Raw genomic sequence first — 26,708 nt, forward strand, 5'->3', positions numbered from 1 at the left:
TTGAGAAAGGTGACCTTGCTCAAGGATCAGGGCAGATCTGGGTTTAGGGCAGATCAGGTTTTAGGGAGTACCCTGCTCCTTGGGTTTAGGGTGGTTCCAGGTTTAAGGTGTACCCTGCTGGGAATAGGGCGTATCCTGCTGCCTCAGGTCCGCCAGCTCCTTGAGTTCCCGTTGAGTTCTCCCGGGATTCAGAGAGTATTTTGGGATTTAGAACGTGAATTTTGCCCAGAATGTGTGAGTTCGGAAAGAATTGCTGTTTGAATCTACAAGGCTGTGAGTGGCTCGTGATTTTGTGCCCAGCCAGACTGCGGCACTTTAAGATAAAATGTATATTTTAACATTTTACAAAAATTACAGTATCATTTTAATCATTAGATTTCTGAAAGCATATACAGGAATCCTTCCTTTTCTGTGCTTTTACTTTCCATAGTCTTAGTTACTTACAGTCACCTGTGGTCCAAAAATATGGATGGAAAATTCTAGAAATTTTTTTTTAGCACTCTTCTAAGTCATGTAATGATCTTTTGTCTTCCTACTCTGTCCTTCCTGGGATATAAATTGACCTTTTGTTCATACTATAGGTCCTAACCACGCCATGGCAGTTGAGAGAGAGAGAGAGAGAGAGAGAGAGAGAGAGAGAGAGAGAGAGAGAAGAGAAGAGATTTTCACATAAATTTTATAGTATATTGTTATAATTGTCCTATGATTAGTTATTACTGCTAAACTTTTATTGTGCCTAACATAAATTAAATATCATGGGTATGCATGCAAATATACAGGGTAGAAATGGGAGTTCATAATCTGCTTGAATCAAATGTATGAAATATGATATGTCAAGAGCTTTGTAATGTTTTGAACAACTAATAATAAAAAAAAGAATAAAAAAAAAGAAAAGTTTGATTAGGTCAATAAAATGGGAATAGCAGAAATATTTAATATTTATAAAAACTGGTTAATTCAGGGGAATTAGGAAACAGAATTCAAGGTTTTCTTCACTGATAAGAACCTTCAGGGGGGGCTGGGGATGTGGCTCCAGTGGTAGCTCGCTCGCCTGGCATGCATGTGGCCCAGGTTTGATCCTTAGCACCACATACAAACAAAGATGTTGTGTCTGCTAAAAAATGAATATTAAAAATTACCAAAAAAATAAAAATAAATACAATTAAAAAAGAAAACCATAATTTATATAGCGTTTAGTATTATCTGAAGTTTCAGTCTTCCACTGGGAATCTTGAAACCCCTTGGATAAGGCAAGGTACTGAGAAATTCATGTTCATGTTGATATCCTTCAGCACATAATTCTTTCTGACCTTGTTGCCATAATAAAAACAATAAACACTGGAAATAATAAGAAGTATCATTTAACTACTGTTCAGCTAGTTAATAATTTTCTTACTATAAAAAATGATCTTTAAAACATAACTGACATTTTGTCTGGAAATATTATTAATTATTATAAAGATTTCTAAAAGAAATCTAATAGAAATCTAATTTCTAATAGAAATCCAAGAAATTTTCACGTTGCCTCTCATAGCAATGTGTAACTAAAAACTAATATAATTACTTGTAAACCTATAAAAATGTTTTTATTGATAACTATTTTTAAATTGCCATTATTTCTAGTGTGGCCAGAAAAATTTAGATCCCCAAAAAGAGCCTGGAAAATATATTTTTCATCTCATTCTTCTCACCTTGATATTTTGAAGCAAACCAAGAAATCACTTTTCTTTCTGAATTGCCTTAGCCTTTTTTTTGTTTTTCGGTGAGATTGTAAAGTACTAAAGAAAGCATAAAACAATAGAAATCAGGCAATAAAATTAAACAAATTGGGAAAAGTTATTATTTCCTAAATAAATGACACCCAAAGTCTTTATTCCTTCACCTTCTACTGTCTTGCTCACTTTCCTGCATTAAATGTCCACACACTGAATTTTCACTGAATTTTGAAGTATTAGGTCCCCTTCAAACAAAATAAAAATATTAAGAAGATGACCTCTATTGCTTTTGAAAGGAATGCACACACATAAGAAAGAGGAATCAACAAAACAAAACAAAAAGAACACTGCAGAAACTAATAATAAGTACACAAAGTACACAAGTGTATTTATTACATTTTGCAAGCACTTTGTTCTACATTTCAAAAACGCCACCATCAAGCTGTTGGCACATTTATGTACAAAACAGATTAATTGTAATGCCTGCTACAAAGCACTCTGTGAAAATACAAACTCTAATACCAGAAATAAAAGCCAAAAGTGTCAACATCGTTACATAAATTTAAAAGACAGTTTTAAAAATCATCACAAACTGTAAAGACACAGAACTGAAACACTATAATATAGAATTTAAAGAAGCCCATTAATACTTTAGCTGAATATCTTTAATACTGCATATATCAGAAAAATGTTGAACCAGTAAGATAATCTAAGTGTAAAAAAAAAGCAAAACGAACCCCAAATTAATTAATTCTACAGAATGCTTAATCATGCCACAGATAACCCTAGTAATACCCCCCTACCTACTACAAGAACTTGTAAAATTACTGATGATGCATGACTAGTAGTTGTACAAAGATTGTTTCACTCAATAAATTTTATTAGAAATGCACTTACACTGAGAAAGGATTTCACAATGGTCAAATCAGTGCACAATACTACCTAGTTTTATACACTGACAAAAATGTCTTGTCAGGCTACATCATTTTAAAAGACACTTTACAGCATTCTTGTAGCATTAGAAATAATCAAAAGAAGAGAGTCAAGGTTAAAACAAACACCAAATTTGGTCCAGTAATACTGATTGCTTTTTTCTTTAATATTCCTTTGATACAGGTACTTCTTATAAATGAATATGAATGAACATTCGGTTAAAATGACTTACTTGAAATAAAAACACAAATGTATCACTACACTTCCAAACAATACATTCTAGAGTGGCCTCTGACCACACTTGAGAAAACACTACAGGTAAGCCAACATAGATTGGAAGGCTGCAAGCAAAGTTATTATATTAATGGAAGCCTTTTCAAATATATCATACACATTTGAGGAATAGTTTACAGAGGTGCAATCCATTAAAACTGTTAAAGTAGGTATAACAAGTTTTGAGGGGTTAGTGTGCTTATTTTTAATAGACCACCTTCATAAAGGTAATTAATTTTCCACATTAGCATATTAAAAGTTCCAATCCAGCCACTGCATAAATCACAAAGAGATCATTCTCCAATAGTCCACAGTAATTATTTCCATTAAAATTGTCTCTACACTAAACTTTAAAAGGTAAGCCTGGTGTCACAATCTTAAAAAGGCAACTAGCCATGCATTAGCATCACTGTTTCTACATGCTCACAACATAAATAGGAATAATCAGAGAGAAATACCTTTGAAATACATCAAGAAAAATTACAATGTTAACAAAGATAAGAAGCACTTTTTTTAACCTACTCTTATAAATTTAGAAATTGCACCTTAGATTGTTGAAAACGTTAACCAGGGCCCATACTAATGTGGCCACTGATCTCCAGACAAGATTTCCGTATGTCAAGAAGATTCATCATGATGTCATCTTTGCCTCTTGTTCATAATGTACAATGGTCCCTTTGAAGGTTACCTGTAGTTAAACTAGTTACCGAAATCAAAACTAAAAAGTATAAAAAGCTATCTTCTTCTCAAAACATAAGAAATAATGCAAAAAGTGTTATGTATAACACATGGGAAGTGGTTAAAAATCAAACAAATCTTTGCATTGACAATGTTAGTATCTTTGATCATACAGAACTATCAAATGAGTTGGAGAAATTTCAAAAGAAGACTGGATAGGAGCTTGTAGAAGAGATCCAATTCTACCGATTTAACAAATCAGGAATTTCAGTGCTAAACAACAAAGAATTGCATTTAGGTGATTCGTAAGTCACCCTACATATCATTGATGAGAAGCACTATCATTTTTTTTTTTCAAAGGTTGGATGGTTGGATGGCCCTTAATTCAACACCAATGCATTCAAATGGTAGAAAGAACAGAAACATTTATGTGTACGCATTGAGCCGCTCTTTGGAGCGAGTGGAATGGATGTCATGAAGCTCCTGCTCCTCCTTCGACTTGATGTCCTCATACTTCTGCATCCGGCAGGCATCTTTCACATAGGCCCAGTTGGCAGACAGAACCATAAGGTAGTGAACCTAAACAAGGACAAAATTAATTTATACTGGTCTGTTCACTTTCTACATGCTATCAGGAAGGAAATGTTCAAATTATACAGTAAATGTTCACATACAACATGGAACCAAAATTTGTGTGGTAATAGAATAATATGAAGTGTATTCCTATTCCTCTATCCGCTAACCATACGGTATTCCTAACACCTGTTCTTTCAGTAGCTCATCTTTATCAATTTTGAAGTGATTCAAAACTCATTTTCATCATTATGTGCTTCCTGTCCAATCTGCACTCATTGATTCAAACTGTAAGACTCTATATACATTTCATGTTCATGTACCTATGGTTCATAATCCATAAACATATTCTCAGGTACATTTTATATTCAAGTGACTTGAATTAACAGGAGTTTATATTGCCTTACTGACTGGGTAATATAAATTGAGATCATAAACCCCCAAAATAAACTGTTGATTTAAGTATCAAGTTAGTTTTCTATGCAATGAATTTTACAGTTTCTTTCAGTTGACATTATAAACTATAAGACAGAAGTTATTATTTCATATGGATTTTTAAAATGCATATACATTCACAATAACCAGAAATGTATCATGGTCGAAAAACTCCTGGTCCATCTTGAATAATAAAGTTACAAAAGTGACAAAGCTCCTGATCTGACCTGAATTGACTCAGCAGTGAGACCATTTATTTGTTTTTCTTTCTTTTCTTCCCTCCTGGTTCTCAGGAGAGGAAAAAGCTGTTTTCCAAATGACAGATTTTGAAGGATGAATAGGGAAGAGAAGCTAGGTTGTCAGTAATCTCTTTTCTCTGAATTCTAAAGGGTGGGTAGAGTTTTTATCCAGTATTTAGGATAAAGAACATTAAATACTTTAAGAATTAGTCAAGAGGAAATTGAAAGACAGGAGGCTAACTGGTTCTAAAAAAGAACAGAGGTACATAAAGGATCTAAAGTAGATTTTAAATCGTGACTATTATGGCATATTCAGATAATCAATAGATATTCAAATTTTTTGACACAAGGATATAGGAAAATGATCATGTCACTGTGAGTTGTTTTCAAAATGTTCTATTTTCTCAAAATTTCACATTTTGCTTAATGGAAATCCTAAGCCACTAGAAAGCAGCCATTGTGAGCTATTCATGTTCATTTCTAAAGTCAGTGCAAGTTCATCTCTCTCCATATATATACAAAATGTGGATCAAATACGATACTCAAATTCATGTGTCAGTTAGTTGTTAAAATCTCAAGTGTTATAAACAGTGCTTAATAGGTAGTAGGTACTAAAAATGTTTGCAAGATAAATGGATATATTTTAGATGTTTCTATTATCATTTGGGAAATCATGGTCCCTAAATTATTATTAAATATATGTGAGTGAAATACTGAAAAGAAATTTAGGGTCCTTCTACAAATAAGTCCTAGTGGGTATTACAGAGCTTTCTTCTGGCTTAATGGGGAACACAAGCTGCCAGCCTTGCTGCTGTCCTTCACTAGGTGAACACTGATCATCCAATGTCATGCTAAGTTGACTCATTTTGTTAACAGGTAAGAATTTCTAAGATCTCTATAAAATAATGGAGAACAATTACTAGTTACACAGTCTTACAACCCTTACTTTGAGTTTCAGATGATGCTTTAAATATTTTGATAGAGTAAAACTCATCTAATTTTCTCAACACTATGGAGATAACAATGGTGGCTAGATGGTGAGCAATGAATGAGACCATCTGAGGTCAATGATGGTTGTGACATTACAACTACAGAACACATTCATGTACATAAAGCAGTTCTGTGCCTCCAATGGATTAAGTTTTTCAAGAATATTAGCAGTAGTAGAACTATTGATTGTACATACACATGTCACTAAAATTTATCCATTATATGAGAATGTATGCCTAAATACAAATTTACATCTGTTTCCTCTAATCTCATAGCCAGGCCACATGGAACCTCATGGGACCATAGTGTTTGGTACATCAATGGCTGGAATATGTTGATGCTTCTCTAGAGCATATTTTGGCATTGAGTTTCAGTTAAGAATATAAAATTCTTGCTTATTTGCTCTACTTTAATTCCTCCAATTAGTTAGCCGACATGATCATATTAAACATTTCACATGTAAAATAGAATTCCTGTGTAGAGGTTTATAGTCACTGTATTTAAAATTCTGAGCAGTGTTTAAATTAGAAACACATCTTAAAACTCATCTTAGCAGTATCATAGTAAGTTTTGCTATATATTTTTAAAATATTTTACAATAAAAATATCTGATTTTAATTCAAAAGTGTTTGTAACTGGTATGGTATTAGCACACTAGTATTGCGTCATCATTTCTGCTTTAATCTTTGATAACAAATAGACATTTTTTAAAGTATTCCTTTCCCTAATGCATTTAAAGATTATTGACAACCTTTAAGAGTTCTATATTATTTACACTACAGTATACAAAAATAAAATAAAGGCGGAAGTTTTTATTGTAGAGGTCTTTCACCTTTTTTGTTAGATTGATTCCCAAGTATTTTATTTTTTTCTGAGGCTATTGTGAATGGGGTGTTTTTTCTCTTACAGTGGATCCATTGCTTATATATAGAAATGCATTTCATTTATGGGTATTGATTTTATATCCTGCTACTTTGCTGAATTAATTTATCAGTTCAAGAAGTTTTCTGGTAGAATTTTTTGGATCTTCTAAATATATCATGTCATCAACAACTAATGATAGTTTGAATTCTTCTTTTCCTATACATATCCTTTTAATTTCTTTCATCTGTCTGATTGATCTTGCTAGAGTTTCAAGGACTATGTTGAATAGAAGCAGTGAAAGAGGACATTTTTTAGAGGGAATGCTTGTTCCATTTTTTAGAGGGAATGCTTACAGTTTTTCTCCATTTAGAATGATGTTGGCCTTGGGCATAGCATACATAGCTTTACAATGTTAAGGTATGATCCTACTATCCCTAGTTCTTCTAGTGTTTTGAACATAAAGAGGTGCTGTATGTTGTCAAATGTTTTCTCAGCAGGACTGAAATTCTTGGCTGCAAAACGATCACTGACTCAAGAGTTCTTAATCATGGTTGATATTTGGCATTCCACTGAGCTCACTGGAATTCATGGTCAGTTTTAAAGGAAGACATAGAATCTGGCACATAGCAGGTCCTCAAAATTCAGTAAAAGCCTGATGGGTTGAAAGAGGAACTTAAGAACTTTTTGTTAATATGTCCGATGAAAATAGATCTAGAAGAGCACATGACTTAAAACTCCTAAGGTTTATCTTAAGATCAATAATTTCATCCTTTTTCTATATGTGACTCAAGAAAGGTTTTCAAATTCTTAATTAAGAGGAAAAAAGAATACTATAGATAAGGAATTGGTTATGTAACTCAAAATACCATACCAGTTACAAACACTTTTAAATTAAAATCAGATATTTTTATTGTATATATATATATGCTATAAAAATCATTTTTATGTCAATAGTAATCAAAATTTATAATCCTAATGAATTATTTTGTTAATGTAATCAACATTGGTTTTTATCGTTCAACCTACTTCTTTTTTGAGTGACAAAGTAATTGTACTTAATATGGACTGCAAATAGGAAATAAATCATCATTTATACAAGCAGATAGCTTAGTAATTTAAATTGCAAAGTCAAGCATTAAGCTTTGAGGTCTTACCATAGCGATAACTGCTGCCCCAGCTCCAGCAAGTGCCACAATAAACAAGTGAAAGGTCATGTTCAGCTGCAACAAAACCCACAAAGCATGTCAGAATTACACACAGAAGAGAAATCAGGACCACGACTGTCTCAGGAACAATATAGTACATCATAGCAAAAGTGATTTTTCAGTACATCATGGGCCAGAGCACAAAAACAATATTATAATATCTTTTGTCCTACAAGTTATATGAATCTTTGCAATTGCATCATTTCAATAAAATTGCATTATAAAGGTGAAACAGTGATTGATCATGATAGTTTTCTGTAATATTTAACAATATAAAGCTATGATATCTCTTTGTAAATTTTTTAGTGTTTGTTAAAATGAATTTCTAGAACATCTGAAAAGTTGATTATGATTTTTACTGACATATGTACTGCATTTCATTCATATGTATTCTCTACTCTCCCTGAATAAAACCAGGGCAAGGAAAATTATCACTGAGAAAAAAAAAAAGGAAATTCAATATAGATTTAATTACATTCTTTGAATACCAAAATGAATTCTAAAATTCTGACAAATTTAAACTGTTAAAACACTCACCTCAGTAGATTCACACATCCTTAAGAAATTCTCAGAGACAGTGCAAATTTTCTTTTCTTCTCCAATTGTCACAATCCCTATAACAAGTCGAAAATCACAGGTTAGCATTATAAATGTCTTTAAGATCCCAGACAGAAAACCTATGGTTGATCAAATCTCAGCAAATTCCATTTTTAGGTTGTGTTAGGTTATAATAAAAAATTCTTCCTGTGTTGGGCTTTCATTGTGGATAAAAATTGTGCATAGAATATAAGATGCAATATTCTCTCACCTTCAAGCAATTTAAAACATTTTCAATTTGAAGTCAATGGAATATAGCTACCAGAATTACCAGATTCAATTATAGCTAGTTCATTGGTTTCACCCATTAATGTGATGGTACAGGCATCACAATTATTTTGGTAACTATGCCCTAGACTGTGCTGAAGTCGTGATCTAAATCTGTTCAGCTGCTACAATGCTTCTGTTAGTCTCTAAAGGCATATTGCCCAAAGGGGTACTGTTTCTTCTCTAATACTGAAAAGAATGCTATTACAAATAGAAAATAAAAGTTGCCATTTCACTCAACATTGACCATTACTGAATTGGCTCATGAAACAACTACATCAGAATCACCTGGGAACTGTTAAACCTATGTGTTTCCAGACAGCAGTTTAGAACTTTTAGGTGAATATCTATAAATGTTAGTTCTGTGATATTGTATTTTTAAAATAAGCACATGGTGACTAACTGTGGTGGCTCTAGAACTCATTTTAGAAGACAAAAGTAGTCAGTTCACCCACAATGAATATTTTATTTTGCTTTGAGAACTATTGAAATGTTAAATGTAGAAATACTCAAAAGAAAAAAAAACCCAAGAATTCTGCGAATTCTAATACCTAATCTTTTAGCATGTGCTACTTTTTATTTAGTGTTAGTATGTATAGCCATTTATGCATTCATCGTTTTTAGGTGTATCATCAACTCTCTTGTCTCTCTTTCAGAACTGCTGTCATTGAGCTCTGCTTTGCCAATACTTTATGGTATCTATTTCAGTGTAAAGCAATAAAAAAATTCTGTTTGCAGCATAACCATGCAGAGCTCCATCTGTGCAGTCTTTCCTTTATACTAAGATAGGTCTAAAAGGAAAAATATATATGTAGATATATAGAACTCCCCTGTGAATTTGCATAATGAACCACCATGATTGAGAAAGTTTCCTGGTCAAGGCTATACATCTCCATAATGATCCATTCCAGATATCATCATTCACACAAAGTAGATATGCCATGCATACACTGCCTTCATTTCTCCATTGACATTTACAGCAGAATGCTTAGAAAATGTTGCTTAAGCTCACTAAGCGTTTCCTTTCTTTCCTTCTCATTTACATCCTTTCGAGTCAGATTTTGCTCCATCTTTTCATAGAAATTTTTCTAGAGTTCACTCATAATCCTTAAGGACTATTTTCATCTCTTATTTTCTTGCAATTATCAGTATTGAAGACAAATCACCCCCTATTCCTTCATGCTCTCTTCATTTGGTTTCTAAAGATCTAGACTTCTATTTTTCTTTCTAATTTCACTAGCTCCTTCTTCTCAGTACCCTGTTTGATTCCTTGTGTTCTCTATGATTTCTTAGGTTGAAACATTTAATCATTATCTATTTCTTTTTTTTTATCTCATCTAACCTCAGATATTGAAATGTTAGTGACTCTTAAATATTTTTAGCTAACCCATGTCTCTCCCCAGAAATCAGGATTCATCTATCTAACTTCTTACTTGACAATTCTATTTGGATTTCTAATAAACATCTAAAAATTGACATTTTCAGACTTGAACTTCTCCTTTGCCTGTCCCATTCATTGCCAAGGAAACTTGCTCATAGCCTTTTCCATTGTTCCGAGAGTAAGGAGAGTAAGTCAATCTTCCCAATTGCTTGGTCAAAAAATAAATTCCTTTTTGAATTTTCTCTCAAAGTGCACATGAGATTGATATTATGATATTTTGCCATCCCTGTCTTCCAAATTCATCCAGAATCAGACCACTGCACCCCACCCTCCTTGGTTACTCTCCTGATCTAAGCCACCAATATATTGCAACTGGATTCCTACAATAGTTTGCTAAATGGCATCCCAGTTTCTGCCCTTGCTACAGCAGCCAGAATGATCCCTCTGTAAATTAGGTCATGTCCTCTCCTTCCAATGACTCTCGTCTTCCATCAAAGTAAAAGTCTCAACTTAGAGTGTCCTGCAACACACTCATAATTTTATGTTCCATGAACTCTTGACACATACTCTCCCCTGCTCTCGGTTTCAGCCACACTGGACTCCCCATTGTTTCCTGAAGATGCCAGGCACAGTATTAGCATTGCCTTGCAAACGTTTTACTGAATCATCTCGAGAAGAATATTTCCATGGCTAAGTCCTTCCATGCTTTAAATGACTACTTAATGAAGCACTCCTCCATGATACTTTGAAATATTTCTACCCAACTTTCCCACTCAGAACTCCTGATTCCATATGCATTTGTGTTTGTGTGAGGATTTGTGATATGTATACCATATACTACAGATATATATGTTCCAAATTGATTGTAATTTATGAAACACCTTAGCATAATATGAAGCCATACAAAGGATCACGTGTAATTGAGCTATGGTGCAAATCTGAAAATCTAATTATTTTGATTCTTGTGTATTTGTCTATAAATGACCAAGATGTTCTAACTAAAAATTCAGTAAATTAAATCAAATTCATACAAACTTATATAGATATAGATATAGATATCTGTATACTTATTAGCTTCAGAGACCTTTTTTGCTAAATTGAACAGACTGACATTTCTAGTTTTTAAAAACTAGGAGAAAGGGCAGGGAACAGAGTAAAGCAAGAACTCACTATAGAAAGGATTAGGAGAAATGACAGTGAGAATCTGGTGGCATGGATTGTACTCACATTTTTTTTTTTCCTGTACTATGCTATATTTTTCAAGCTGGCTAAAGAGAAGCAATGTGTTTCCAGTACTGAAAGAATTAAGTGTGCCTGCAATATGAAAATCTTCAGAGAGTCATGCATTATGTGTCTATGAAGATTACTATAGTACTACTTTTATTACTAAAGCAATAAAGCCTTTTGGTGGTTACTGGATAGTTAAAGCACCATCTCTCAGCGTATAATATAAAATTCTTATCAAGGTATTTCTGAGAGTTGGTAACTTTGAATAGAAACAACACTCTGAAAGGGGTCAGAGAATGACAGGAAATTGACTCTTAACTGTCAAACAGATGATTTCATTTTAAATAATTTGCCATTTACTATACTTTTAAAAATGATAGGTCTCCTAGAATATCATTTTGTAGCTTCTAGAGACTACCTATATTCCTTAGCTTGTGGTCCTTTTATTGCTTCTTCAAAGACAACAACATTGAATTTTTCCATGCCTATCTTCCATAGCTCATCTCCCTTTAACTGATTCTTCTAACTCTTCAATTTTTAAGGATGCTTGTGATTTCATTGGGACTTCTTGGATAATTCAAACTAATTACCTTATTTCTCAGTTGACTATCAACCTCAGTTTCATCTGTTAACTCTAAGGCCCCTAACACAGGAATATTTACACAAAGGAATAGCCTGAACAAGGAGAATATAGCCAAGATTTTACCAAATAAATTACTGAATTATGTAGCAGAAGTGACTCTAATTAACAAGGACACATAGGTAAATACATAAAAGTGTTCCTATTAGTACCATATGTATCAAGCTTCCACAAGACATAAAATATCCTTTTGAAGAGAGTGGACTGAGGTCAAAAGTGCTGATTATTTATGACCTCAACTTGTTCTCTCTTATACCTGGAACAAACTGTGTAATATTTCTAAGTCATGGCTGCATGTCTGCCATTCTTTAGTTTTTTGACTTGGAGACTTTTTCTTTCAAAAGTCAGTTTGCTGATTCATAATAGGTCCTCATAAAAGACTGTTGACTTTAAGTTGATGTTACAGTTAGATAAAAGCTTTTGACCTTGGGGTAAATCTTTGGTGTCCAGAGAGTGAACAGTGGTAGGCAGGAAATAGCCCCCTCCAAGATGTTCACAACCTATTCCTGATGTAGTGCATCAGATTACAGCGTGAAGGGGAATTAAGACTGTAGAATTGTCAAGGAGATGTAATGTCATTAGCTTTGATAGAAGAGGAACTGAACCATGATAATTTAAATATATAAGATCATGAAAACTGTAAATAACAAATTTGGAAAACAAAAATGACAAATGGACTTTGGCTTGAGAATCTATATTTGTTTCTTATTGCTGCTGAAACAGGTAAGCATAAATTTAAAGACTTAAGGCAACACAAATTTTCTTACAGTCCTGGAAGACAATAAGTCTAAAATGAAGGACTCATCAGAGCTGCATTCCTTCCAGAAGCTCTAGAAGAAGAAGCAATTTACCTTTTTTTTCCCCTAGTTTCCATAGGTCATTCAATTTTCTTGGCTTTTGGTCCCTTTTATTCATTTTTAAAGCCAAAGCACTGCATTTTTCTGGCCTTTCTCCCACCCTCAGTAGTCCATTTCTGTCTGACTCTCTCTTCTCTTTTGACTCTCCTCCACTTTCAAGGACTCTTGTGATTACTTTAGGCCCTTCTGGCTAACCCAGGATAATACTCTCCTTAGGTAAAGGACAGCTGACTAGCAACATTAATTCCATCTGAAATTTTAATTACCTTTTGAAATGCAACCTCGTGTATTCATAGGTTTCAGGAAACAGGATATATACATCTTTGGTCTTTGAGGAGCCATTATTCTGCCTACTGAGTATAATCATGGTTTACTTAACATGTACATTGAAAACAATTTCTTTTCTAAAAATTGCCTAGAACAGAACTGGACCAAGATTCAGGACACTCACCTTTCCATCCTAGCATTTCATGCTAGGTAACTATATCCCTGAAAAATCATTTCACCTCTTCGAACTTCATTTCTTTTAGACCAGACAACTGTGTTGGTGATTAATAAGACCATTTGTAAAATTCTCTAAGTCATGTTCTGTGCTTTATGTTATTTGAAATCATGTGTGTGTGTATGTGTGTGTGTGTGTGTGTGTGTGTGTGTGTGTGTGTGTGAGAAAAAGAGAGAAGTATGTCTCGATATACTAAGTAATGTTAGGTTACTTTGGATATCATAAGCATTTCAGTACATTGAACATTAACAGAAGTGGTTAGAAAACAAAAAAAAAACAAACTAGTGGAAAAATATTAAAAAAGATGGTCTACTTATCCTTTCCAGAGGATTATTTTCCCTCTCCTTTAGAAATACAAATTGAGGAAATTTCAAATAGTATTTTGCTAGAGTTTCCCAATATTTTCATTCTAAAATATGGTTTGATCAGACAAAAACGCTGATCATCTACCTCACCTATTTTCATGTACTACACCATGAGAATTGAAATGTTTCCAATCAGAAGCATGCTAACCTATCATGTATACTGGAAAATACAGATGTTCACATGAAAGGCAACCCAGCTTTCTCATTCCAGTGGCGACACTTTCATAAGAGAAACTGGGGCTCTCAGAGTAAAATAACTTCACTATGCTTCACTATGCCTCAGCTGAATCTGGGTTTCAAAGAACAAATGATTTCAGTATATCTACGTCTCCAAAAATATTTTGGAATATGTTAGTGCTTAAAATAAAAATTGCTCATTTATCTAAAATTCAAGTACTTTATCTGTCAGGACAGCCTGGGAGGCTAATCCCATGTTTTCCAGTTTAACTGTAAGGATCACCAGAACAAAAGAACAATGAAGGAGAGAGAATGAAGCCAGAGTTAGTATTTTAAAGTAGCTGGTCCACAGTGACCTCCCATGGCAGTCACTGAGGTTTCCTTTTCCCAGGTGTATAAGGCTCTGGATCCAAAAAAATATCTCCCAGTTGAAGGAAGCACTGTCCCTGCTCCCTCCCACCGAGAACTTCATGGGCAGGGCACATTATTCTGCTTTTTATTTGGATCCAACCAGGGGAGCCTGAGGTCTTGATCTGACACGATGGTGTGTGGGCACTGCTTAGGAACACAGCTGGCTAGAGAACAGCTGTGGTCTTCTCATAGTCTGTCTATAGTGGACCCATAGAAGCACAAGGCCTTCAGATACTTCCTAGTGAGATGTCTCTGCTAATTTGAAGTATGGGGAAATTTCTTTTTTTTTTTTTCCATTTTTTTATTGATTGTTCAAAACATTACAGAGCTCATGATATATCATCTTTCATACATTTGACTCAATTGGGTTTTGAACTCCCCAAATACATATTGCAGACTCACTTCTGTTACATACTCACATTTTTACATAATGGCATATTAGTGACTGTTGTATTCTGCTACCTTTCCTATCCCCTACTATCCCCCCTCCCCTCCCCTCCCCTCCCCTCCCATCTTCCCTCTCTACCTCCTCTGCTGTTGTTCAATTCTCTCCCCTTTTTCCCCCCTCCCCCTTGCCCCTCATAACCTCTTATAATTTTGTGTATCACTGAAGGTCTCCTACCATTTCCATATGTTTTCCCTTCTCTCTGCCTTTCTCTTCCCCCATTCGTCTTAGTTTACTGTTAGTCTCTTCCTCATGCTCTTCCTTCCTGTTCTATTCTTAGAGAAAAACATTTAGAGTGTTCCCAGGTGTTAAAAGATTGGCTTTTGATACCCATTCAGTAAAAAACCAAATCCAGTTGCAAATGTGGGTCTGCATATCTTTTATAAATTTTGTAGCCCCCATACTTTTTAAAAAAATCATGGAACAGGGGCAGGGGTAGCGGCTCAGAGGTAGTGTGCTCGCCTAGCACGGGTGAGGCACTGGGTTCGATCCTCAGCACCCACATAAAGATAAAAAAATAAAGGCATAGAAAATGATGGAATCTCAAATAAGTAACTGAGATTAGACTTCTAACTTTTCACACTTCTAGTTCATGTCCCCCCCCCCCCCCAATATGAGAGGAAGCTGACTTAGGAGTCAGGACACACTCCGAAGGCTGCTGGATTTGAATCCTCATGCTGTCAGCTACCAACTGTTTAACCATCCTTAAGTCATTTGCCTCACTGTGCCTCAGCTTTGTCATCTATGAAAGAAGAGAACATTATTTCCCACCATGTAGATTTGTGAGACTGAAATAACACATAAGAGGTGCTTGGAATAGAGTCTGTGTGTGGTAAGCACAGGTATACATGAGTACTGATAAGTGTTCCATATAGGATTTAGCCTCAGACAAAACTAACCAAGAAGGACAACTGATAATTCAGCATTCCTTGACTTCTTTATCTTTAAATTCAAAGTGCCGCCCTCCCACTTTAGAAGGCAACAAACACTTCACAATTTGTGCAGTTTATCATGGAAGAATGAAAGTAGAATGCAGACATCAGGTTAAGATTGGAAAAGAACACAGAAATCAGAAAAAGGAAACCATAACTTTAATCTGTCCATACCAGGACTCTCAATCTGACAGCCTATCCAAATATATATGCATGATATATTTTGTGAGACCCATGTTCATTAGCCCTTGAATTCATACTTATTTAAATCTAAAAAGGAACATCTTAAAACTGAGTTGTTTGATAAATATGTCTTTGGTAGAAGGAATGATGGTTCCGCCATGATTTATAATATTGTCAAAAGGCAGTTCTTTAAGTAAAACCATATGAGGGAATGTTTTATAGTCAGAAATCCTGTTTCTACCTACCAAACTGACGGAGGTCCAAGCAGAGATTTGCTCCTTCCACCAATGTGGTATTTCGGCAGATGGTCCACAGATTGAAGTACATATAAACTGGCAGTGAGGTGAATGCTGTGACTCCCAGCCAAGCCAACATGAAAAGGTATGTCAACATGATAAACTGCAAGAGAGAAAAAAAAAATAGAGAGAAAACACATAGTCTACCAGAAAAGAAGAATTTTGTTTTCAGTCCACCAAGCTCAACACATAAGGCTTTTAGTGTTACACTACATAGATGACTATCACAGCACTCCTAGGAGCCGCAGCACTGGAATTTGAGAAATCGTGAATAAAATGGGTTATATGAGTAATCTTGCTGGAATATCTTACCTTGGCAGAGGTTCTGATGTGCAAAGTAAAGAATCATCCACCTGCAATTCAATGACTGTTTAAATTATGAAGTTATTTTTAAAATCTCTCTACGATTGTTTTTTAAGTCTAGAAAATTTCAGCAGGTCTACTTAGAGGAGATTTTACAAAATGGGGAATTTGCTGTAAAAAAATTCAAGTGAATTAAACTGTTATTGGTAAATTCATATCACAACTAAAACTGGAACCATTTAATATTATAAATATTTAAGCTACATTATCATTCTAAAATTACCACTAAAAATATGGCAATTCTCAAATCATATTAGTGCAAAATAACATTAGCATATACTACACCTCTTCCTGTGTAATGATTTTTGTGAACTTTGAATTTTATTTATACATGTTAATTTTACTTTTGCTATTTAAAACTACTAAAATATTATTTTACCTTTGAAAATAAAGTTTTAAAATTTATCAGAAATACTTTAAAGCTTATAATGTTTATTCAAAGGAGCTGTTGTATCCTAGATAGAATTGAATGAGAGACACAATTTTTTATTATTATTTGTAAATCTAATAAGCATAGATTTACACAATATTTTATTGCAAGAATGATATAGATGCTAGATAAAAAGATTATATATATATATAGATAGATGCATTTATTAGTGAATGATGATAGATGATAGATGATAGAGTGGATTAATGGATGAATGATAAATGATAATATCTATAATGTAATTCTTGGGCATCAAAAGCTATTTCAACAAGTATTTATTTCTTCTGAATTTCAGAAACATATTTCTATAGAAAATTCAAAAAAAGCATAGTGTATTTGGAATTAAGTTGAGCACCTCAGGTAACTGTATTTTTAAATGGCAATGAAATATATAATAAATACTTTCAGTGAAACTAAATCTCTTATTCAACTCTATTAATTCCTTTGGTGGTCAATTATTGCTACACTTTACCCCTTTACCCTATGATTTAGGTAAATATCAAGTGAGTCAAATATATTAAATAACTCACATTATATATACTAAAGATAGTACCTTTGAAAAATAGTAAAATTGGTGTCAGTGTCATGATTGAGCTTATTCATCTATATACAGTCTTATTGTGATTAACCTAGTCAATTATAGGGATTAATGACAGTAGGAAATTAATGTAACAAATAGGAAGAGAGGCAAGATGTAAAGCGAATGAGACTTGAAATCAAATTTTTCTGTAAGTTGCCAAATGTCACAGTACTTCAGAAACTCAGAATGTGATTAAACACATGCTTTCTAATAATTTGGTTTTATGTCATCTAAAATTTGACTTCCAGTTGTTCACTACCACAAAGTGGTGGTGGTTGCAGGGAGAGTTTGATGAGCCAATATCTGTCCCCAAAATGTTCTTAAGCTGTGATTTGGCAGTTGTGTTCAAATCTTGTACATCTGAGATGAAACAAAGCCTGTTCTAAAAATACTGGCACATAAAACTTGAACATGAAGTTATTTAAATCAGTGAGTGAATGACAGCAAATGTCCTTGAAAGTGATTTGTTCTTTAAATAGAATTATCAACATTTATATCACTTTTAGAATTAATTAATCTTCTTCATTGAATACTAAGCAAAGGTTAATATACATAAAGATTACAGCAAGATTTGGGACATGTACATTAATAACACTTTTTTGTTATTTTACTGATCAAAAGAACAGAAATATTCCATGTAGAAATGTAGACACATCAGGTCTCAAAACACACTTGACTTGAGTGTGGTAAAAACTGTGCCAGTCTCTACTAGAGAAACAGAGCAATATATCTTTCACCTTTAACATTAATAAACTGTACGCTATGTCATAAGTCATCTTCCATTTAATTCCAATATGTAAGAGATTAAATTTACTTCTTATTTGCTTAATACACTGTGAATTAGGTTAGGGACACTGTGCACCTAATGTAAATGTCACATGTATTTCATGATAAAAGGGATCTTACAGGATATTCATTAAAGACACAGGTTTTCTTGCTGACTGAGTCTAGGCTTTATGCCTCTGATTGTGCTTTTGTGAAATGGAAAGAGCTCTAAATTAATTTCACAGTTCCAGTAAAGCTTAAATGAGATAATGATGGAATACATTTAGCATAGAACCTGGTACCTAAGTAGTTGTGACAAAGTAGTAGCTGTTTTTATTACTCATAATATTATTCTGATTATTACTACTATACTCTGTCTGAATAAGACCATAAAGAATAAGGGAATTAGATCTCATTTTGTGTTGGGAGGAATTAAATGAATGAGAAGCTCTTGGGTCTGGCATAGTTATTTAAAGTGAGCTTTCTCTCAAGACAAAAGGCTCCAGAATTTCTTGGGAACTGTCCCAAATGTGAAGAGGCTCTGTTAGTAGAAATTCTTTGGAGAAAGAAAAAGCTTCTTTATTAACATTTTCATTTTTTGCATGTATAGATCTCAAGGCTAAAGCATAGTCTGAAGAACAATGAGTAGGGAGGGTATAGCATCCAGAAAGATGTTGCTTTGGATAAGTAAAAGCATCTCTGAGGTCCAGGGAAGAGTAATTAGCATGCTTTGGGCCACATCCTCTCTATCTTGTTTTTCTTTCTGTCTGCCCTGAGGGATTTTTCAATAGCTTCTTCAGAAAGTGTTGTTCACTGTGGAACCCTGATTTAGGATTCAATAGGTTTAGATTCAAATGGGATTGAAACACTTTGAACTGCTGCTGCTGCTACTTTACAAGGCAATTTAAGTATGATTTCCTAAACCACAGAGCTGACTCATATTTCCACTCTTCTTTCAGATCTAATGTTGTAACAAATTAATAAAGAAGGATGCTACAGATAAAACATTGTGGTGAGAAAATATATCCATTGCTATTAATGAGGAAGCTGTTTTAAGAAAAATACATGTCTTTTTCAGAATTTTTACTGTAAACCAGCTTATTTCAGAGTAGTAGTTCATATCCATGAAATACTTAAGGAAGCTAAAAATGTAATTCTACCTATTTTATAAAAATGTTTTATTTTAGTATCTGATATTTAACCAAACTGAAAAATTGTTCAAATTAATCATGCATCATTCCAGTTAGAAAAATTTTATAGGTAACCAATAAAATAGTCCATAATTAAAAATTTATTTTAGCTTTTCATTGCTATTAACGTGATAGTTATATATTTCTTTGTTTTATATTATATTAATTAATCAACTGATTTTTGATAGTAAAATTGCAATAAATGTTAATGATGAGTGTCAATTATCTGAATATTAATAACTTCATAAGCTAATTTTATATTTATTAGAAAAACCTCTGAAGATGTAAAATCTTCTGATTTTGAAAACCTTTTTGTTTGCAATAAAATGCTTTCTGAAATTCAACTCCCTACTGGGGAACACAGTGGGAATAAAATAACTGGAAGAAACTATAAAAGTATCATTAGTAAAAATTCTAAAGAAGATATCAGATGAGCTGGTCATTCTTTTATGACTTGGACATATCACTTAACCCCTAACAGGCATTTTCTTCATCTGTAAACTGGAAATTGGAAAAACCTCTCACACAGGGCTTCCATGAAAACAAAAGAGAAGATCCTGGATTAAGTCACTTGGCAGTAACCTTGGTTCACAATAAACTCAGAGAGGAGGTTGTTTGATTTAAAACTAATTAATTGTTTTGTACTTTTAAAGGTTAGGTACAGATAGAAAGGAAATGATTTATGTTCCATTTGGTGTTTATTGTTTTGAACAAACACTGGGTTTTCATTTCTGGTAGTTCCAGAAGTAAGGATGGATTTTGCAGAAGTTACAGATGACTCTATATAAAATGGTCTCTTTGGCTTCTCTCATTTCAATCATTATAGTATCACTCATCTATATGAAAACGAGGAACACTTTCTCCTTACTCACAAAAGAAAAAAATCACTAAAATGTCTTTATTTTGTATTATATTAATTAATTAAGTTATTTTTATAGTAAAATTGGAATAAATGTTAATGGGGAGTGCCAAGTATTTAATTAATAGCTAACATATCTCATTATTATATCATTTCAACACCATGTCATCAGAAAGTGTAAATGACTGTTAAAACAAGAATCTTCTTGTTATCAAACTTGTTTTTCTTTTTACTCATAAATTTGTTGAGCGCCTACCATGTGTTAGCATGGAATTTAACAAAATCATTACAATTTATTTGTCTCTGACATGAAACTAAATAAAACAATATGTATTTCTTGCTTTGATGTCAACCTGGATATTTCAATCACTGTTAGAAATCTAAGTGAAGAAATTCAAACAGAAAGACAAGACCTAGGTTTTCTTCTTCTTTGTAAAGTGTATGTATTTTGCTCCTTGATTATGTAGCTATTAAGACGACATTGTGCTTAACTTGAAAATTACTTGTAAAAGGTAACAATTTTTTTTTCATATGAACTTCTACAAATGTTGATTTAATACCTAAGAAAATCACAATTTCTTGATTTAGCAGGTGTCAGTGGAAGTAAAAATAGCAGGGTAGAAGTCATTAGTACAGATGAAAAGAATCCAGCTGTCTCCTCTGACTTCAAAAGTCTGGAGTCTGAATTACCCAACTGCTGAAAAAAATATATTAGTGAATAGAATGCTATGATAAAATTAAGAATTTCAGGTAAAAGAAACATTTAAAGTTAAGGGAAATGAACCAAATGGATCTATTGATATACCTAGAAGTCTTTTTATAACTAAAAATACCAACAAATTGTTTATAAATTCCCTTTCTCATTAACTCTTTCAAGGAATAGGATATAAAAATACTTTGCAAAGATCTTAGCTCAGAATCCTATATTTCACAATAGCATATTTTAGTGATCTTTTCTCATCTTAGAGTGGATTTAATGAATATCAATCAATCATGTTTCCACTTCAACAAAAAAGTAAATATCTTTAGATTTCACTAAAGGCAGCCATATCTCAGGGTTTAAAGAGCCCATGATCAAGCAATTTCACAGGGTAGACATAGGCTAGGGAGTGCAGTATCTAGTGGTGGATTTCAACCATGGCCATGCATTAAGATAATCTCAGAAATTTGAGACAGAAAGAGATGCTTAGACCTTTCTGTACTGATTCTATATTTTAAAAATCACTGCAGGTGATCCTGATGGGTATCCAGTGTTAAGAACTACTGCTATATTAGAATGGAAAATCTCATGAGTATACTTGATGTGAGGCTTTTTTGATCTTCATCATTAGACTTTATAGGATAGTATTGCTGAAGTTAAAAAAAATGGATAATAATCCAGCAGTTCATGTAAATGTGCGTATGCATTTATCAGTGTATTATGATGATTAATTATTCAGAATGCCAAGGAATGATACGTCTGGGTACTAATTTACAGTCCCACCAACAGTGTGAAAGTGTTCCTTTTTCTCCACATCCGAATATTTATTATTTTTTATTCTTGATGACTATCATTCTGATTGGTATGAGATGAAATCTCAGTGTAGTTTTGATTTGCAGTTCCCTAATTGCTAATGATGTGGACCACTTTTTCATATATTTGTTGATTGTTTGTATTTCTTCCTTTAAAAAGTGAATTCACTGCATTTTTAACAAGCCAAAGGCTTTTGTTAACTATTAACTTAGCCAATTTATCAGTGCCATTTTCCCAAAAAAGCCTATGGAAAAGTGTGTCTGCATCACACATTGACATTTCTTGCAATATTTCAAACTTTTTCATTATTATATCACTTATGATGATCTGTGATCAATGATCTATGATGTCAATATTATAATTATTATACTTATATAAGATGGTGACCTTAAGTAATAAATGTGTTTTCTGATCACTCCACTACCTCTTGGTCATTTCCATCTCTTTCCTTCTCCTCAGGCCCGTCTATTCCTTGAGACCTAATAATATTAAAATTAGATCAGTTAACAACTTCATGATGGTCTCTGTTCAAATGCAAGGAAGAGTTCCATATCTTTTGCTTTAAATAAAAGCTAGAAATGATTAATCTTAGTGAGGAAAGCACGTCAAAAGCTGAGAGAGGCCAAAGGCTTACCCTCCCCTGTCACAGTTAGCTGAGTCAAGAATGCAAAGGAAAAGTCCTTGAAGTCCCATTCCAGTGAACAAATGAATGCTAACAAAGAGGAACAGCCTTATTGGTGATATGAAGAAAGCTTGAGTGGTCTGGATAAAATATCAAACCACATATAATGTTCCCTTCAGCCAAAGCCTAATCAACAGTGAGGCCCTAATTTCCTCAATCCTATGAAGGCTGAGAGGTTAAGGAACTGCAGAAAAAAAATATTAAGTTAGAAGAGGTTGGTTCAAGACATTCAGAGAAAGAAACCATCTCCACAACATAATGGACAAGATGAAGCATGAAATGCTGTTACAGAGCCTGCAATAAGTTATCCAGAGACTGACTTAAGACCTCTGATGAAGCTGGCTACACCAAACCACAAATTTTTAATGTAGATAAGACCTCCTTCTATTTGAAAAAGACTCCATTTGCGACATCTTCAATGCCTGACTTCAAAGCATCAAAGGATAGGCTGACTCTCTCGTCTAGGGCTAATGCAGCTCATAACTTTAAGTTGAAACCGGTGCTCATTTATTATTCAAAAAATCTTGGGTTCTTAAGAATTAAACTAAATGTACTTTGACCATACTCTATAAATTTCACTACAAAGTCTGAGTGACACCATATCTGGATTACTGTACACTTTAAGCTCACTGTTGAGACTGTATTAATACATTTTCTGCTACTTTAATGAAATATCTGAGGCCGAGTAACTTATTTTTAAAAGAGGTTTATTTAGGTCACAATTCTAGAAGATCAAGCATATGTGACCAGGGTTTGTTCTAGTGAGGAGCTTCAAGAAATGGTATCACAATCTTGGAAGCACATGCAGGAAGAGATCACATACCAAGACAGGAGAAAGATGGAGTCCCGCTATATCTTCTGAAGCCAAACTGCCAATTGATATAAGGATTTCCCACTAAACTCCACCTATTAAAGGTCCACCATCCTTTAACATCACCAAACTGGAGAACAAGCTTCTAACACATGAGACTTTGGGGGACACAACACTTTCAAAGTAAAGCAGAGACCTATTGCTTATGAGAAGAAGATTCCTTTCATAATATTGCTATCCATTGACGACATACCTGGTCACTCAAGAGCTCTGATGAAGATGTACAAGGTTAAGGTTGTCTTCATACCAGTTGACACAACGTCCATTCCGCAGTCCACAAACCAATGAGTAATTTCAAATTTCAAGTCTCATTTACAAAGTATGTTTCATAAATGACTTAGATAGTGACTCCTCTAATGGATTTTGGCAAAATGTGTAAAAATACTGATAACCATCTGAAGAGGTGCTAGATGCTATAGAGATCATTCACGGTTTGTGGGAGGAGGTGAATTATTAAAGTAGAATTGCTAAAGTAGATAAAATCAGATATTTAAAAGGAAACATTATAATAGATACCTCAGACATACAAATGATAGTAAGATTATTATGAACAAATACATGCCAAAGAATTGAAAAAAAAAACATGAGTCATAAATAAGTGCCTGAAAACACCAAAAAATCCTACTTTTTGCATGTGAGGTGTCCCCCAAAACCTCATGTGTGAGGCAATGCAAGAAAGTTCAGAGAAGAAATAATTGGGTTGTGAGAACCTTAACCCAATCAGTGAATTAATATCCTAATGTGATTAACTGAGTGGTAACTGGAGAAGGTGGGGTACTGGGGGTGTGGCTTTGGGGTATATATTTGTTTCTGATGAGTGGAATCTCTCTCTCTCTCTGCTTTCTGATCATCATGTGAGCTGTTTCCCTCTGCTACACGCATGTCATGATGTTCGGTCCCACCTTGAACCCTGAGGAATGGAGTCTGCTGTCTATGGATTGAGACTTGTGAAACTGTGAGACCCCAAATAAACTTTTTTTTTCCTCCACAGTTGTTCTGGTCAGGTCCTTCAGTCACAGCAGTGAAATAGCTGACTAAAACACATACCAAGATTGAATAATGAATAAACAGAAAATGAGTGAAGACCACCAACAAGTAATGAAACCCAATCAGTAAATAAAAGTCTCCATTCACAAAAAATCCCCAAACCAGAGGGTTTCAGTGCTGAAATTTACCAAATATTTAAAAAAGAACTTCAATTCTTCTCAATTTCACTCAAACTACTAAAGAAAAAAATTGAAGACAAATAAATGCTTTCAAACTCATTCTACAATGCCAACATCACCCTGATAGCAAAACCAGACATGGATGCAAAGTAAAAACTATAGACCAATATTCCTAATGAAAATAGATACAAAATCCCTCAACAAAATACCAGCAAACTGAATTCAACAATACATGAAAAATATCATTCAACATGCTCAAATGCAATTCATCCCAAGAATGCAAAGAGCATTCAATATATGCAAATCACTAGACATAACACATTGTGTTAAAAAAATTAAGCACAAAACAAAGTGATCACTGCAATATATGCAGGAAAAGCATCTGATGGAATTCAATAGCCCTTCATGATAAAACTCTTCTAATAGAAAATTTAGGTAGAGAAGAAACACACCTCAACACAATAAGGGACAGATAGAACAAATTCATAAATGGCATCAAATTGAAGGGGGAAAGTTAATAGTTTTCCTCTAAGATTTAGAACAAGTCAAAGATGCCCACTTTGACCACTTTTGTTCAGAATTCTACTGAAAGTTCTAGCCATGGTAACTAGGCAAGAAAAAAGAGATAAAGACCATCAATTGGAAAAAAATAGGTCTGGTGGTATAGATCAGGGTTAGATTGCTTGGCAAGTATGTGCAAGGCCCTGGGTTTCATCTTCAGCATTGAAATTTTTTTTTTTTAATTTGAAGTAATGATGTTAAATTGTCCCTGCTTTGCCAATAATATGATTGTATTTATTAGAAAACATAAAGATCACCAAAAAATCTGTTAGAATTTGTAAATTAATTCACTAAACTGGTAGGATATAAAAATCAACCTGCAAAAATCATCAGTATTTCTATAGCCTATCTGAAAAATAAACCAAGAAATTGACTTCATTTGCAATAGCAACAAAAGAAGAAAATACTTAGAAATAAATTTAACCAAGGATTTGCAATATTTCTACAGTGAGAACTATAACGCTTAGAAGAAAAAAATTGAAAAATTCACACATAAATACAAATATATCTTGTGCGTGTAAATTGGCAGAATTAATATCATTAAAATGTCCATACCACCCAAAGTTATTTTTAGTAACTTGATTTAGGCCCTATCAATCGACTAATGAAATTCTTCACAGAAATAGAAAAAAAAATTAAAATTCATATAGAACCACCAAGGACTCTGAATAGCCATAGCAATCCTGAACAACAAAACCAAAGCCAGAGGTATCATGTTTCCTGACTTCAAAATGCTACTAAAGTATAGCAAGCAAAACAATATGGTGCTGATAGGAAAGCAGACACATTGAGACACAGAATAGACTTTAGATACTGAAAATAAATCCATGCATTTATAGACAATGGATTTTTGACAAAAGTGCCAAGAACACACATTAGAGGTAAAGGGAGTCTCTTCAATAAATGGTGCTGGGAAAACTGAGCATCAACACACAGAACTAGATCCTTATCTCTGACCATAATTTAAAATCAAATCCAAATAGATCAACTAGCTAAATAGAAGACCCAAATGTACAAACACTGTTAGAGGAGAACTCTGGAGAAATGTTTTATATCATTAGACTACAGAAGAATTTTTTGGGGGTAAGGCAACAAAAATAATAGGATTACATCAAACTAAAAAGTTTCAGCACTGCAATGGAAGCAATCCACCAAGTGCAGAGACACTCTACAGAATGTGTAAATATTCATATTTGCAAAATATGCACCTGGAAGGGGTTGATGTGCAGAATATACATGAAACTCAACTCAGTAGCCCCCAATCCCTCCAAGCCCCCAAATGCTCCAATTAAGAAATGGGTGAGACTTCAAAAGACACTTCTCAAGAGAAGACTATTAAAACTATTTGTAATCTATGACTTTTATTTCATTCCTAACATAGTGATTTATGATAAAATATATTTTAAAGATCTTTTTAAAGTTTTATTTTTAAGTTATCAATTGAAAAATTATAGTTGTGTATATTTACTTATTTTAATATTTTTCAGTTGTAGATGCACATAATATCTTTATTTATTTATTTTTATGTGGTGCTGAAGATGGA

General features: G+C 33.6%; 1 protein-coding gene across 3 annotated transcripts in view; it reads right to left on the reverse strand.

The window, feature by feature from the left end:
• Positions 1 to 2,077: 2,077 nt before the first annotated feature.
• Gpm6a (glycoprotein M6A) overlaps positions 2,078 to 26,708 on the reverse strand; it is a 309,399-nt gene continuing 284,768 nt past the window's right edge. For all 3 annotated transcript variants that reach the window (XM_005325525.4, XM_040293981.2, XM_005325523.4), the window contains 4 exons: positions 16,135 to 16,288; positions 8,443 to 8,519; positions 7,855 to 7,920; positions 2,078 to 4,178 (listed from right to left, as the gene is read on the reverse strand). In XM_005325525.4, coding sequence (XP_005325582.1) covers positions 4,026 to 4,178; positions 7,855 to 7,920; positions 8,443 to 8,519; positions 16,135 to 16,288 — 450 coding nt within the window. In that variant the 3' untranslated portion in view covers positions 2,078 to 4,025. The remainder of the gene's footprint in view (positions 4,179 to 7,854; positions 7,921 to 8,442; positions 8,520 to 16,134; positions 16,289 to 26,708) is intronic.

This window comes from Ictidomys tridecemlineatus, chromosome 14 (genome assembly GCF_052094955.1).
Source record: "Ictidomys tridecemlineatus isolate mIctTri1 chromosome 14, mIctTri1.hap1, whole genome shotgun sequence".
NCBI classification, from domain to species: Eukaryota; Metazoa; Chordata; class Mammalia; order Rodentia; family Sciuridae; genus Ictidomys; species Ictidomys tridecemlineatus.